The sequence below is a fragment of the Leuresthes tenuis genome, unplaced genomic scaffold (genome assembly GCF_036924035.1).
Source record: "Leuresthes tenuis unplaced genomic scaffold, fLeuTen1.0.hap1 SCAF_13, whole genome shotgun sequence".
Lineage (NCBI taxonomy): Eukaryota > Metazoa > Chordata > Actinopteri > Atheriniformes > Atherinopsidae > Leuresthes > Leuresthes tenuis.
The window spans coordinates 32,461,206-32,477,033 of NW_027325367.1; the positions used below are offsets into that span (position 1 = coordinate 32,461,206).

Here is a 15,828-nt window from a genome sequence, read left to right on the forward strand (position 1 = left end):
TTTGACTAGTCATTTAAATCTGAGCTTGAAGGCAGAAACGATGTGGTGAGAAAAAAATATATATCCTGAAATTCAAACAAATCTACCTAAAACTTTTCTTCTGTTTTTTTTTTTTCTCTTGGCTCTATCAAACTAGCAGACACAGCCACACTGTATGATGACATGAGCTGGTTATGGTGGGAGAAAGCTGTCATCACAGAGGCACATAAGAGAACATGCAGCTGTGAGACAGGTCACCATGCTAGGGTTTTTTTAAAGTTAATTAACAGTAAATCACATGAATTTACAAAGAATACATTTAGCACAGGACATTAACAGTATATTGATGCTGTTTCACTTCTTTCAGCTCTTTGCCAGCTTAAAGGAGTGCATGGTCAAGACAGTTGAACCTGTTGAGATTGCAAGGAGTTCGATAGCTTGTAGTCTGCTGCTCCCCAGAGGTTATTTATCCATATTACAACTTTTTTTTGTTCCATTACCCTTGATATCATATTTCATTATACAGTTACATTGACCATTTTTTAACCCTTTTGTCATTTGCTCACCTTAAGTAGGGTGAAGGTCAAAGGGTCAGTTTACTCACAAATACAAAATGTTGAGCAACAAATAAACCAAGAATACATTTGTTTGGTTAAATGTATGCTGATTTTTGGTTATTATTGTGCGAGGCACAGCCATGTTGGCAGGCTCCCAGAATGAACTTTTTTGTGAGAAATTGCTTCTGTCTGGCCAGTTTATTATACAAGACTGATTTAGTGCTGCATGGATGGTTGTCCTTCTGTAAGGTTATCCTGTTCAAACAAAGGAACTCTGACTGTTGGCTTGTTGGTTACTTACAATATCTGGCCAAGGCTTTTATCTGTGTGTTCTATCTATCTATATTAGTTATAGAATTTTCTTTATCAGGTTAAACAGAGTATAGACGCATGGTGTGGGGTCCTGTGATGGACCCTGAATTAGATGTCGCAGTCAAAGGAGAACGCGTTTTATCGCGCGAAAGAAAGGATGAGAAAGTTTGGGCCTCCTGGCTCTCCGTGTGACGTCTTTGTATGTTGACGTGTGATTTGTCTTCTGTCCCGTTAGCCAGCCAGCAGTTAGCTTATACTTCTTCAAAGTAGGTGGTCGTAGAAAAAGCTGACAGCTCGCTTTCTTTGCGAACACATTAACTTGTAATAATGGCGGCGGACTGGGAGGAAATACGTCGGCTCGCCGCTGACTTCCAGAGAGCTCAGTTTGCGGACACTGTACAGAGGTAAGCAGTTGTTAGCAGCCAAGCTAAATTAGCAGTCTGATTTGTCAAAGTTGGGCTGTTTGTGCTGAATTGTGTTCACTCCAGTAACAGCTGTTTTTAACTGGTCGCTTACACCACTGCTGCAAACTTCTCCACAGGCTGTCGGAGAGGAATTGCATTGAAATAATAACAAAACTGGTTCAGGACAAGAAGCTGGATGTGGTGCACACACTTGATGGAAAGGAGTACATCACTCCGGCACAGATCAGCAGGGAAATCCGAGATGAACTTTACGTCCATGGAGGTCAGTCTAACTGAGTGTTTTAAAGAGGCTAAAAGATATGTCAAAACGAAAGAATTAAAGTTCAGCTAGTTTCTATGGAGATAATGAACTTTTCTAACATATTACAAAATGGACATGGCCGTGAATAAATGCTGCCATTCTGCTTTAAAGGAAGAATCAACATCGTGGACCTTCAGCAGGTGTGTATGGCAACTGGGTTAGGGTTAGGGATACTGAGTTGGTTTTTAACATGGAATTATTTCATTCAAACGTCTGGATCTGAATGTTGTCGTGATGTTCTCTCTTTCAGATCATCAATGTGGATTGGGTTCATGTTGAAAACAGAGCAAGCGACATTGCAAAATCTGATAAAGGTGTGCAGCTTGTTCTGGGACAGCTGATCGATGAGTGAGTTTCAGAATTTATACTTGCAGCAATGTCTGCCTTTAAAGAATTTAGCCCAGACTCTTCATGCAAATTCAAACTTGCAAATGGAAAGTTTTACTATTAAAAGTAGGCTTTGCTCAGTTAATGGGATGGGGATTATTGAAGCATGTCATGCACCCTTCTGCAATATCTTCATCTGGAAGAAGCAACACAACTCAACCAGAACTGACAGCATTAGGTGGACAAAGATTTGTGGGCTGTGATTGAATTTTTAATGATTTATTTTGGGTTTGCTTTCTCAAAATAAAAAATGTGGGATAAATAAAGTAGATCAACATTAAAGGCTTTAGCTCCAGTTGGTATAAACACAGAATATTACGTGTGAGGTCATGGATACAAGCGGCTGAAATGAGTTTCCTTCAGAGGGGGGAAGGAGGGGCGGGGCTCAGCCTTAGAGATGGGGGGGGGGGGGGGCTCCAAAGGAGTCAGCTGAGGTGGTTCCTCTGGTTAGGATGCCTCATGGTCGCCTGCCTTTGGAGGTTTTTCAGGCAGGCGGCCCTGGGGCAGACCCAGAACTCTTTAGAGGGATTATATAACCCTTCTGGCCTGGGAATGCCTCGGGATTCCCCAGGAGGAGCATTTCTGTGTTGCTGAGGAGAGGGATGTCTGGGTTTCCCTCCCGGATCTGTTGTCCGCGACCTCAGATAAGAGGAGGACAGTGGATGGATGGAAGTTTTATGCTGGACATGTTTCATGTAGAAAACATGGCAAGCAGGTGTGTGCCCTGGGGTTTAAAAATACAAGTTAAATCTGATCGACATATAACATTTGTGTCAGTCTCAATTTACCATAGAAGAAGAGTACTCACAGTCAGCTATGTACCATTAATTATTTTTGGTAGAACTAACATACTACATTTAAACTTAGCCTTGATCAGAAATCTGAAAGGATCAAAATGAGACCTTAAACTTGTTGCTCATCACGTGTGGTCTGCAGCACGTACCTGGACCGTTTAGCTGAGGAGGTGAATGACAAGCTGCAGGAGGCGGGTCTGATCAGTATTGCAGAACTGTGTAAAAGCTACGACCTGCCTGGAGATTTCTTAACCGAGGTTAGTCACTCCTCTGGATGATTGATTCCACTTCATGTCTCAGGCTTTAAAGCTCAATGGATGTGTTCAAGCTTGCTGACTTAACCATTAAGAAATAGTGTCAAGTGTGTTTGCTCGTGTGTTTCAGGAGTTATCCAAACGTCTGGAAAAGCTTATCCAGGGGCAAATGGACCAGTATAACAGAGGTATCATATTCACCTCTGCATTTGTCGCCCGTCACAAAGCCAGGATACGGGGGCTTTTCAGTGCAATCACAAGGTAAACCTTGCAAAGTTATTTCAAATGTTCTTTTGTGTGGATTCTGGAAATTTGTGTAACACTTGTATCATGTAAGGAATTTTCTCTTCAGCTCGAACGAATCTGAGGAGTTGTGCAGACCTGTCATACCAGTCACTAAGTTAAAGTCATAATCTTAGAATAAATAAATGAATGTCAAGGTCTGAGACTGAGAAACTGACAAGCATAGAAACCTTAGAAACTTTGTCATCAAGTAGAATCTGAATCGTGTCCAGCAGATTGGGCCTGAGCAGTGTCAAACAGTCGGGCTTGTGGGTGCAGTGGTGAGGATCTCACTGGCTGTGGTATGAGGAGGAACAAAAGCTGAACTTTAGAAGCCTCAAAGCAAAATGTCAGCATGTTGGAGCTGTTCTAACAACATGCAGAGGACCAGCAGCGCAGTTGGTCAGGTTGTGGTTGAGCAGTGTAAATATGCATATATTTGGTTTAGAAAGAAAGGTTGACAGAAAATGTGCATCCAAAATGCAACCAATAGTGTAACATTGCCTTGTGTGGGATGTGTGTTTATGACTGACATGTGGCCTGGAACACCTCCTGCTGAAGTGTGGGCTTTGCTTTAGTTTTTTAACATCTAACTTCACATCCAAAGAGGGTTTTAGTGAAATGATTTCAAATCAGTTTCCTTTCTTTGTCAGAGTACTTGTGCCTAGTTTTGATTTCCCTGCTTTTTCCTCTGTTCTGCAGGCCAACACCTGTCAGCAGCATGATTGGAACGTTTGGCTTTCAGGAACATCTTTTGTATTGTAAGAGGACTTGTCATTGTTGTTCTTTTTCACAGATGGATAACAAATGTTCCACCTTATTCTAATGTAATCTGTTTTCTTGTTGCTAGCTGTCTTGGAAGAGTTGGTGAACACTGGACGCCTAAAAGGAAGTGTGGTTGGCGGCCGGCAGGACAAAGCGGTGTATATCCCTGATATCTACGCCAAAACACAGAATGCCTGGGTGGACTCTTTCCTCCAGCAAAATGGGTATTTAGGTAGGCTTTGTGAAGTTCTCTCCACCTTGCATGGGATACCCAAAATGCTGCTTTGATCACTAACTGTGACTGTGCACTAACTGTCTTTGCTGGTTACATGACAGAGAACACAAACAGAGCTTAGAATTTAGGTATCGCACATAATTAACAGACCTTCAAATTTAGCAGTTAAAATGTGAGAAACTCCCTCAAACATTTACAGTGATATCACATAATAATGTCCAGCCAACACAGGCTGAGATGTGCAACGCAGGAAGAATTCACAGGAATACTTCTGTTCTGGAGAACATGCTTCCATTGCTCTCTCCCCTCATCTGTGCTAGACAACAAGCTCCTGCTGATATTTCAGCATCTCTCTCAAACATGAGCTTGAAAGCAAAGGTGTGATTATGCCTGGACATCCAGAACTGCAGCCTCGTACCAAGCAGGCTACATTCTTGGCATTTTATAGCCACATAGCAGTAGTATGCTCACCACCTGTTACCATAGCTTGACAAACTTAATTTGTGCACATCGGGCTGGTAATTGCTGGTATCGAGCAGTAGCTCAGCCATGTTATGAATATGAGGTTGAGGACAAGTTGTGTCCTGTTGATGGAGCTGCAGATGAGATGTGAGAGCTACCAAAAGAAAGTGTAACACACTGATGCAGCACGAAGTGAGGAAGGAAAGCATCAATATATTATGGTCTGTATGAAATCAAAAGTTCTGTTGAATGCCGGAGCTAAATGTCATGTCAGCTGAGTGAAGGATGTTTTGGACGTGACATTAAAAACGTTGTTAGCTTCAGTCCTCTTTACAAGCTTTTCTGATTCTGCAGGACATGCTCCCCAGCTTGAGATGCATCTGTTGAGCAGTATCAGAGGAACTGATTTAATCTCCCTTCTGCAGAGTTTGATGCGTTGGTGAGACTCGGGATCCCCGACCCATCCAGCTACATTAAGAAGCGCTTTAAGTCTAACAAGCTGCTGTTCCTCAGAGCAGCCTGTGTGGGTCAGGCTCTGGTCGACCAGGTGGAGGCCTCTGTGGAGGAAGCTGTTAACTCTGCTACATGGACCGACCTCCAGGTCAGTACAGTAACTACTCTCGACATATAAAGTGGATCATGTTGGAGAAGTTGAGTTTGTTCATTAAGATTTTTGAGATATGTGTCTCATTGGATTTAAACCATTTGTTTCAGCCAATTCTGCCCAGCTGTCTGTCGATGGAGGACATGGGGATGCTCATCAATCAGGCTATGAGGAACACTAATATCCAGTCCTCTGCCAGAGTGCTCGGAGGCACTGTTGTTGTCAGTGAGAAGTTCATCAGTAACTGCCTCTCTTTATTTGATGAGGCCATGCAGCAGAAAGCTCAGAAGGTACAGCTTCCATTGTTGCACTTCTCCATCAAAAGTTCATTACATTATGCATGTTAGAACCAAACACAAGTATGGATTTGCAGCCTTTTTCTAATGTGTTTATCAGGAGGTCAAGAACAATCCAGTCTTTCTTATTACTGAAGAGGATCTAAAGCAAGCATCCATCCTGACGGAGAGCTCGGCTCCTTCTAAAAAAGAGAAGAGAGAAGCAGAGCGCAGGAAGAAGGCCACAGGTGTCCATTTTTCCCAACAAACACACACAAACTATACAGCCTGGTACACACTGTGACTTTTTCCTTCCCCAGAAAAAAGCCAGCACTAAGTTCACCTTCATGACCACATCTTAGAGGTGGATATTTTCTGTCCGGGACACCCCTACAGTTTGAAGTTTCTCTAAAAATAACACCTTGAATATGATGAACGAGGAGCAGTGTTAAGGGTGAGAACGCTGCAGTCAGAGACAGGAAGGGATAAAGGGACTTTGAAGTTTGTATTTTAGGTAATTCAAAATGACCAACAGTTGTAAGTCGTGTTCTCTGTAGCACAGGGACTCCGGATGTGGATTTAGCTGTACTGTACTGCATTTTCCTTAGACCAGATATCACCTGTTGGCTGTGTGTCCCACAGAGGGGAGTGGCAGTGTGAAAGCAGGAGGAGGAGGCAACGCCAGAGAGATCCGCATTCGTAAAACCAAGAAGAAGGGGAGGAGAGATGAGGACAGTGATGAAGAAACTGGATCCTCACAGCAAAGTACACTGATGGCTATAAAGCCATTTTATCTTCACAAGAACATAATGTCTGTGTCTGCACATTAAACCTGCTCAGTGAGGCTTTTTACTGTTACAAGAGAGTAATGGCTGCTTGGCAGGGAACTTCTCCTCTGGGTTGTTAAGCTTTTTTTCTTTATAGAAGACAAAGGTAACTGAAGTATCCCATTGAGACTAATTAGCTTGTGTTTTACCTTTGCCAAGATCGCAGTAAACAGATTGAAGCCCCCTTTATGGTCCAGGAGAAGATTGTCAGTGTTTTAGAGGAGCGAGTGAGTGACTGCCCGGAAGAAATCCTGTCTGAGCTGGCAGAGCATTTAGTAAGGTAACACAAAGCCTTCCGTCTGAAGTTAGTTTTCTGTGCTGACGTTTTTCCAAAGAACACTTCCAGCAATCAGTCCTGTTCATGTCTCTGCAGACCTCTGACTAAAACCTATCAGGAGGTGCTGCGGACAGTGTTTGTGTCTTCCACTGGCTCATCATCAGGGGCCAACAAGAAGAAGAGCATGAAGGATCTACAGGAGGAGATCTCCAGTCTGTACAACAACGTCCGACTGTTTGAAAAAGGCACCAAGTTCTTCTCTGGTAAATCCTCCTCCATCTACCCCTCCTCACCTTCCCACTCTGAAGAAAGCCACACACCTTTGTGTTGTTGTAACTGTGACTCTTGAACAAACTTTAACATCAGGTCTGACTTTTTAATCGCCACGTTCCGATGTCGCATCCCTGCACATCCTGAACTTGCACAGATTAACACTTAACACTTGTTACCAGGTGACCAGAATCCCATACTTGGACCACCCAGTGATCCTTAGCAAAGATTATTTGTTAATGAAAGTTTTGCAAATGTCTGTTCAAAAAAAGACATGTGAAAAGAATGAGCATCGGGTTCAGACCTTTGATAGATGCTGTTTGTTTGTGCAGATGACACGCAGGTCAGCATCACCAAGCACATCCTGAAGACCGTGTGCACCGATGTCACCAACATCCTGGTGAACTTCCTGGCTGCTGATCTGATGATGTCTGTGGAAAATCCCAGCACCATCACCAATGAGGTCTTTTTGTGTCTCTTTGCAGTAGCATGAAAGCTGAGGTCTCATTTACGACCTCAGATCAGAAAATGTTGGAACATTATGGACTAAGTGAATAATAACAGAATGGAGTGATTCATTCTCAACAACTTCTTTTCATGTGTTCATATACATCCATTTTTTCCAAGCCTGCAACACATTCCAAAAACTTTTACCTTTGTAATGTTTCCTCTTCTGTTCCCAACCCTTAAAAGGGGATCTGGTATTAAGGAAACCAAGTGATGAAGTGTAATTTTGTCTCCTTTTTCAGTAAAAGTAAAGGGTTCTCTTTGCATTCTTTCTGTGCAGATTCTGCCAACATTGTTGGGGACAAGTCAGGTCTGCAGTAGGGATGTAACGATATGGAAATTTTGATATATTGATTATCGTGACCCAAGTATCACGGTTAACGATATTATCGCAATACATAGGTGTTCACTCCACTGCTCACATAGGTGTTCACTCCACTGCTCACATAGGTGTTCACTCCACTGCTCACATAGGTGTTCACTCCCGCTCACATAGGTGTTCACTCCCGCTCACATAGGTGTTCACTCCCGCTCACATAGGTGTTCACTCCACTGCTCACATAGGTGTTCACTCCACTGCTCACTCCACCGCTCACATAGGTGTTCACTCCCCCGCTCACATAGGTGTTCACTTCCCACGCTCACATAGGTGTTCACTCCACTGCTCACATAGGTGTTCACTCCCCTGCTCACTCCACCGCTCACATAGGTGTTCACTCCCCCGCTCACATAGGTGTTCACTTCCCCCGCTCACATAGGTGTTCACTCCCCCGCTCACATAGGTGTTCACTCCCCCGCTCACATAGGTGTTCACTCCACTGCTCACATAGGTGTTCACTCCCCTGCTCACTCCACCGCTCACATAGGTGTTCACTCCCCCGCTCACATAGGTGTTCACTCCCCCGCTCACATAGGTGTTCACTCCCCCGCTCTCATAGGTGTTCACTCCCCCGCTCACATAGGTGTTCACTCCCCCGCTCACATAGGTGTTCACTCCACTGCTCACATAGGTGTTCACTCCACTGCTCACATAGGTGTTCACTCCCCCGCTCACATAGGTGTTCACTCCACTGCTCACATAGGTGTTCACTTCCCCCGCTCACATAGGTGTTCACTTCCCTCGCTCACATAGGTGTTCACTCCACTGCTCTCATAGGTGTTCACTCCCCCGCTCACATAGGTGTTCACTTCCCCCGCTCACATAGGCGTTCACTTCCCCCGCTCACATAGGCGTTCACTTCCCCCGCTCACATAGGCGTTCACTTCCCCCGCTCACATAGGCGTTCACTTCCCCCGCTCACATAGGCGTTCACTCCCCCGCTCACATAGGTGTTCACTCCCCCACTCACATAGGTGTTCACTTCCCCCGCTCACATAGGTGTTCACTTCCCCCGCTCACATAGGTGTTCACTCCACTGCTCACATAGGTGTTCACTCCACCGCTCACATAGGTGTTCACTCCCCCGCTCACATAGGTGTTCACTCCACTGCTCACATAGGTGTTCACTTCCCCCGCTCACATAGGTGTTCACTTCCCTCGCTCACATAGGTGTTCACTCCACTGCTCACATAGGTGTTCACTCCCCCGCTCAAATAGGTGTTCACTCCACCGCTCACATAGGTGTTCACTCCCCCGCTCACATAGGTGTTCACTTCCCCCGCTCACATAGGTGTTCACTCCACTGCTCACATAGGTGTTCACTCCACTGCTCACATAGGTGTTCACTCCACTGCTCACGTAGGTGTTCACTCCACTGCTCACGTAGGTGTTCACTCCCCCGCTTACATAGGTGTTCACTCCACTGCTCACATAGGTGTTCACTTCCCCTGCTCACATAGGTGTTCACTTCCCCTGCTCACATATGTGTTCACTTCCCCCGCTCACATATGTGTTCACTTCCCCCGCTCACATAGGTGTTCACTTCCCCCGCTCACATAGGTGTTCACTTCCCCCGCTCACATAGGTGTTCACTTCCCCCGCTCACATAGGTGTTCACTCCACTGCTCACATAGGTGTTCACTCCACTGCTCACATAGGTGTTCACTCCCCCGCTCACATAGGTGTTCACTTCCCCCGCTCACATAGGTGTTCACTTCCCCCGCTCACATAGGTGTTCACTCCACTGCTCACATAGGTGTTCACTTCCCCCGCTCACATAGGTGTTCACTCCACTGCTCACATAGGTGTTCACTCCACTGCTCACATAGGTGTTCACTCCACTGCTCACATAGGTGTTCACTCCCCCGCTCACATAGGTGTTCACTTCCCCCGCTCACATAGGTGTTCACTCCACTGCTCACATAGGTGTTCACTCCCCCGCTCACATAGGTGTTCACTTCCCCCGCTCACATAGGTGTTCACTCCACTGCTCACATAGGTGTTCACTCCCGCTCACATAGGTGTTCACTCCACTGCTCACATAGGTGTTCACTCCCCCCGCTCACAGAGGTGTTCACTTCCCCCGCTCACATAGGTGTTCACTCCACTGCTCACATAGGTGTTCACTTCCCCCGCTCACATAGGTGTTCACTCCACTGCTCACATAGTTGTTCACTCCCCCGCTCACATAGGTGTTCACTCCACTGCTCACATAGGTGTTCACTCCCCCCGCTCACAGAGGTGTTCACTTCCCCCGCTCACATAGGTGTTCACTCCACTGCTCACATAGGTGTTCACTCCACTGCTCACATAGGTGTTCACTCCCCCGCTCACATAGGTGTTCACTTCCCCCGCTCACAGAGGTGTTCACTTCCCCCGCTCACATAGGTGTTCACTCCACTGCTCACATAGTTGTTCACTCCCCCGCTCACATAGGTGTTCACTCCACTGCTCACATAGGTGTTCACTCCACTGCTCACATAGGTGTTCACTCCACTGCTCACATAGGTGTTCACTTCCCCCGCTCACATAGGTGTTCACTCCACTGCTCACATAGGTGTTCACTCCACTGCTCACATAGGTGTTCACTCCCCCGCTCACATAGGTGTTCACTTCCCCCGCTCACATAGGTGTTCACTCCACTGCTCACATAGGTGTTCACTCCCGCTCACATAGGTGTTCACTCCACTGCTCACATAGGTGTTCACTCCACTGCTCACATAGGTGTTCACTTCCCCCGCTCACATAGGTGTTCACTCCACTGCTCACATAGGTGTTCACTTCCCCCGCTCACATAGGTGTTCACTCCACTGCTCACATAGTTGTTCACTCCCCGCTCACATAGGTGTTCACTCCACTGCTCACATAGGTGTTCACTCCACTGCTCACATAGGTGTTCACTTCCCCCGCTCACATAGGTGTTCACTCCACTGCTCACATAGTTGTTCACTCCCCGCTCACATAGGTGTTCACTCCACTGCTCACATAGGTGTTCACTTCCCCCGCTCACAGAGGTGTTCACTTCCCCCGCTCACATAGGTGTTCACTCCACTGCTCACATAGGTGTTCACTCCACTGCTCACATAGGTGTTCACTCCACTGCTCACATAGGTGTTCACTCCCCCGCTCACATAGGTGTTCACTTCCCCCGCTCACAGAGGTGTTCACTTCCCCCGCTCACATAGTTGTTCACTCCCCCGCTCACATAGGTGTTCACTCCACTGCTCACATAGGTGTTCACTCCCCCGCTCACATAGGTGTTCACTCCACTGCTCACATAGGTGTTCACTCCACCGCTCAAAGTCACCAAAACGCTTCGCTCAGTTCTGCTCCCCGCCCAACAAAAAATGCATTCCGGTGAAATCGCTCCACGCTCGCTCTAATTTTAAAGAAGCAGCAATTCATCCGGGGACACACTGCGTGGTGTACGTGTAGCGGTTTTGTTACGTGACACAACGAACGATTTTTGACGTGTAGGCTAACAGTTCAGTTAATTTTTGAAGGCACAGGGGAATTGTGGGTGGATTTGTGCGTGCCCTACACTCGTGGTGTGAGCGGCACGGAGCAATCGCTTGCTCGCTCCCCGCTCCCTTCACATGCTCTGATTTGACGCTGGCTTACCTTGCACTGGCTGTAAAGCTGTGGGTGATGCTCACGGAGCTGGGCCAGTAGATTTGTAGTGTTACTGCCTTTCAGAGCAACTTTTTTCTTGCATGTTCTGCAGACAGGATGATCCTCCACCAGTTGTCCCTCTGCATTCTTAAAAAACCCAAAATATGCCCAGACCTCTGATTTTGTTCTTTTCTTGGGGTGGAAAATGTCCTGCGTGCTGTCGGTGCTTTCTGCCATGCTTTTATTGTCCATGCCTAAATTACAAGCTACGTATGAGGCTGTTATGACATATCCCGATAATGAGATTAATAAAAACATTAAGGATAATCTTTATCGAGTAAAATTTGACAGTAATACCGGTAGCCGTGACATCCCCAGTCTGCAGGCAGCCCACTTCCTGTACCTTCACAGCTGTGCAGCTCAGGCTTGCTCCTTTGCCTAATTTGCCCCTCAATTTATTTGTTAATTTATTTATTTATCACCTCTTTACTAAACCTATTTTTGGGGAATGTGTTGAAGGGAGAAATACAAAACTGGTTGTATATTAACACACAAAATGAAGCTGTTTTGGTTCATATTGTCTGCAGTGAAATAAGTCTGTGTGAGAATGGCAGCATTTTTCTTCCATTTTCCAAAGTGTGGCAGTTTTTCTTCTTCTGGGCTGTAGATCAAATGTAGATAACGCTGTCGGTGTTTGACATGATGTGTGACTCCTGTATGAGCTGGACTGGCTCATCTTGAATGTCTCTGATGTGCTGCGTCAGGTCAGAGGGAAGATTTTGGGAAAGCTGTCAGAGGAGACCAAAGGGCCTCTCATGAAGCTGCACAACTGCCTGAATGGCAAAGTAAGTTTGGTTTTCTGTCAGTAAGATCTTATTTCTGTACCACCTGAAAAAATATAGTCAGGTTTTCAGCTCAACTAATAGCCAAATGTAAATGATCATCACCACGCCTCGATTTCTTCATGTAGTAAATTGTTGTTGCTGACTTGTTGTTTCAGTACAAAGTCATTATTATGTTTCCCAGACTGCCACCTGCTCTAATTATTTCTTTTTTAATCGACCTTGTTTTAACCGGGTATGGTTAGGTCCATTTCGGACATGGCTGAAGATCAAAATACCTAACTCCCATTCACTGTGTGTACTGCAGACTGTTGAAGACTTTCTTTCAAACCTGGAGACATGTGCTGAGGTGTGTGGCTTCATGCTGAAGAAAGGAGACAAGAAAAAGGAGAGGTACTGTGAGATATACATTTACCGTTCTATGAACTCTAAAATATTGAAGTCTGTGTGAATACACCTGGTGTTTTTGTAGTTTAAAGGCGTGTGACTGTGTGTCATCCAGACAGGCTCTGTTTCTGCACCGCCAAGCTCTCAGCGAGCAGCTGAAGGACACGGAGGATCCAGCTCTGGTCCTCCACCTGACCAGTGTGCTGCTGTTCCAGGCCAGCACCCACTGCATGCTGCACGCCCCGGGGCGCTGTGTGCCTCAGATCATCGGCACACTTACAGGCCGCATACTTGCAGTACGTCAGACTCTCACTGACCCACAATGCGCTTCTATTTGCCCACAATACTGCACTGAAAGGTAGAATGAAAAGCTGGTAATCGCAGAGAGGGTGGACCACTGATATCTGGAAGTGTTTTTTCATGAGACGTCTGAAATGCAGCTGAACAGGATACAAACATCACGTCGCTATGTCTTAGCTGTTATGCTACTGTCTATTGACAACCCAGTTCAAGCAGAATGAAAAACAATGCTGTCGCACAGAATTAACAGGAATTTCAGCATCTCAACAGAAGTATATTTCCATAAACTGCACCACAGTGAATGTTCAAATCTATCATAACAGATGTGTGTTAGTGCTTCAGCGTGATCCGACTGCTGCAGCAAGTGCTTCATCTTAGAACTGTTAACTTTCAAATGCAGCAGCTGTTGTTGGCCTCCATCTGCTGCACCGTAATGAGCCGGTTGTTTAACTACTGAATGCGTGGGGTCTTTTACAGGAGCAGCAACAGCTGCTGTCTGTCTATCAGAACCTGGTGGTGAAGCAGCTGGTGAGCCAGAGTCAGGGCAGGAAGCAGGAGGAAGACGAGGACGAGGAGGCCAGGAGTGTGCGCACACAGCTCATGGCCCTGACCCCTCAGGTGAAGGAGCTGGTGCTGTCCCAGAAGAAGTCACCTGTCACTGAAGACTGAGTCGTCTAAAGAGAAGAGGAATGAATGTCACATGTTCTGTTTCATGGTCTTATGTGTTCGAGTTATTCCGCCAACTGCTGCGAGGGCAGCAGGTAATCCTGCATTATTCTGATTAAATAAGCCAGTTTAATTTTAAATTATTGAAGGAAATTCCTGTAAAGCCCAATTAACATGAAAGTCCTCAGTGAGGTTCTGATTTCCAGGCATTAATTAAACTCTTCTCTTTTGCTCATGAGATCTGTTTATCCTGTACTACACAGAACTTATCTTGAGGCTCTCCAGCAACTGGAAAGCTCGCAGCTCAGCCAGCTTGCTTAAATTCAGGGCCTCCTACTGTACATTTGATCTCCACCAACACAACATTGTACTTTTAACTTCTGACAAATGAACTAAGTTGTACGTTTTAGCCCCTAATTTGTGCAGGATATGCCTGTTTATGAGTTTAAAGTGTTTTTTTTTTTTTTTTAATATCTTTGAACTTTTCAATTTAGCGAGCTACCTTTTGGAACAGAAAATCAGGATATTTACTAATTCACTTTTACTATAGAGGGAAACTCGCTGCAAGTCAGTTCTAACTGAATTAACGTCTGGCACTAAGAGAACCTGAACCACACGACCCCATGTCCACATTAAAATAGGATGAGGACAGATCAGCCCATTCACGCACATAAGAGGAAAGCAGATGGACAGAAGGTGAAGTACCATGCAAGAAGCTGAGGATCCAGTGTGTGAATGAGACATTGGCACACTGTTGAAGAGATGCAGGGATTTTCTGAAAGATGCCAGTGGCACCTGCATGGCAAACTAAAAGCCTCATGAGTCCGTAAAATAAAGTTTCACCCTGAAAACATAGAGTATATGTCTTCTCTAATCTCACCCATAATGTCAGGAATTAGCAGCAAAGAAATATAAAACTTGTTTACTCGCATCCGTATACTTCTGTAAGAGAAAAGGTGAAGATGTCTGGACAATATGGAGTTTTTGGCTCCCTCCAGGTGCACATCGTGATTTTTTTTTTAATATTAGTCCTCGTTTCAACACATGGGGGCAGCAAAAGCCAGAACTAAAAATCACAGCCTCCCTCAGTCATTTTCAAGCACATGTAAAAGACGACAATAGCAGCGTGAAACATAACTGGCCATGATCTATCTAATCCGTGTAACCCTAAACAACCTCCAGAGTGCTGCTTTAAACCTTTTCTACCGGATTTTGAAACCCGTTTACCTCTTCCTCTTCTTCATCTTGGAGGTTTTAAAGTGGCACTGTGCAGGCCAGCCCACATTAAAAAAGGGAAACCATTTTATTGAACTGGTATTACCATGTCCTGCCAACGATGCTGCGGTAGGCTTTTTGTTAAGATCATAGTGTGTATAAAAATGTAGTCGCTGAATGCTCTGTAACATCACATCTCTTGCTCTTCTAGACTTCAATTAAAAAGACTGCAACTTCTATCAATAGATACTTGGTGATCAATTGTGTCATTCGGTAGGTCCACTCTTAATTAGAGTGCTGGTGGACATTTAAAACATTAATTAAATAGACACGTAGCCTCAAAGATACATATTTTGTCCAATCAGGTTTCAAGGATCTGTCTCTGTTCCACCCGCATTTCTAAAAATAGTCACTTCTGCCTCCAAAAGCCCAAAAGCTGAAGGTAGTGAATGGTCCTTCTGTGGTCTCTCGCAGCTGTCTCCAGTAAAAACTACCAGTTGGAAAATGGACACTGAAGAGGCTAATTTTGCAGCTCCCTCTCAGTCACTGGTTCTCTAACATACTAAGTACTCTTGTTCTTATTCCACTGAGCACGGCTTCCCTGAGTTCATGCTTCACCCATGTTGCCGCTTCGTCTTGGCTCTTCACAAAATTAATCAGTTTCTTTTTTTTATAAGACAAAAATAAGGCTCAATTTGTTCAGGAAAATTTGTCATCCAGAGAAGATGCATTTTCTTGTTTAAGGCAGTAGTTGGTTATAGTCAGATGCATACCTGGCCTAATTTGCTAGTTAAAAGATCATTAACTCTGGTATCTTAATTACTGAAGTATCAGGGACAGGATCCTCTTTTCCCACTGTTACATAGAGTCATGATTTCTTGCTAGCCCAAATAACCTTAAACAGAACAATACTT

General features: G+C 45.2%; 1 protein-coding gene across 1 annotated transcript; it reads left to right on the top strand.

The window, feature by feature from the left end:
* Positions 1 to 1,033: 1,033 nt before the first annotated feature.
* Positions 1,034 to 15,254, top strand: ufl1 (UFM1-specific ligase 1). The gene is made up of 19 exons (XM_072362790.1): positions 1,034 to 1,252; positions 1,390 to 1,535; positions 1,686 to 1,714; positions 1,825 to 1,922; positions 2,898 to 3,012; positions 3,140 to 3,270; positions 3,994 to 4,052; positions 4,142 to 4,288; positions 5,179 to 5,354; positions 5,468 to 5,647; positions 5,754 to 5,880; positions 6,275 to 6,397; positions 6,619 to 6,739; positions 6,833 to 6,999; positions 7,339 to 7,469; positions 12,269 to 12,349; positions 12,654 to 12,739; positions 12,849 to 13,029; positions 13,511 to 15,254. Exons 1-19 carry the CDS (start codon positions 1,176 to 1,178, stop codon positions 13,700 to 13,702), a joined length of 2,367 nt encoding a protein of 788 aa, XP_072218891.1. The 5' UTR covers positions 1,034 to 1,175; the 3' UTR covers positions 13,703 to 15,254.
* Positions 15,255 to 15,828: the final 574 nt, after the last annotated feature.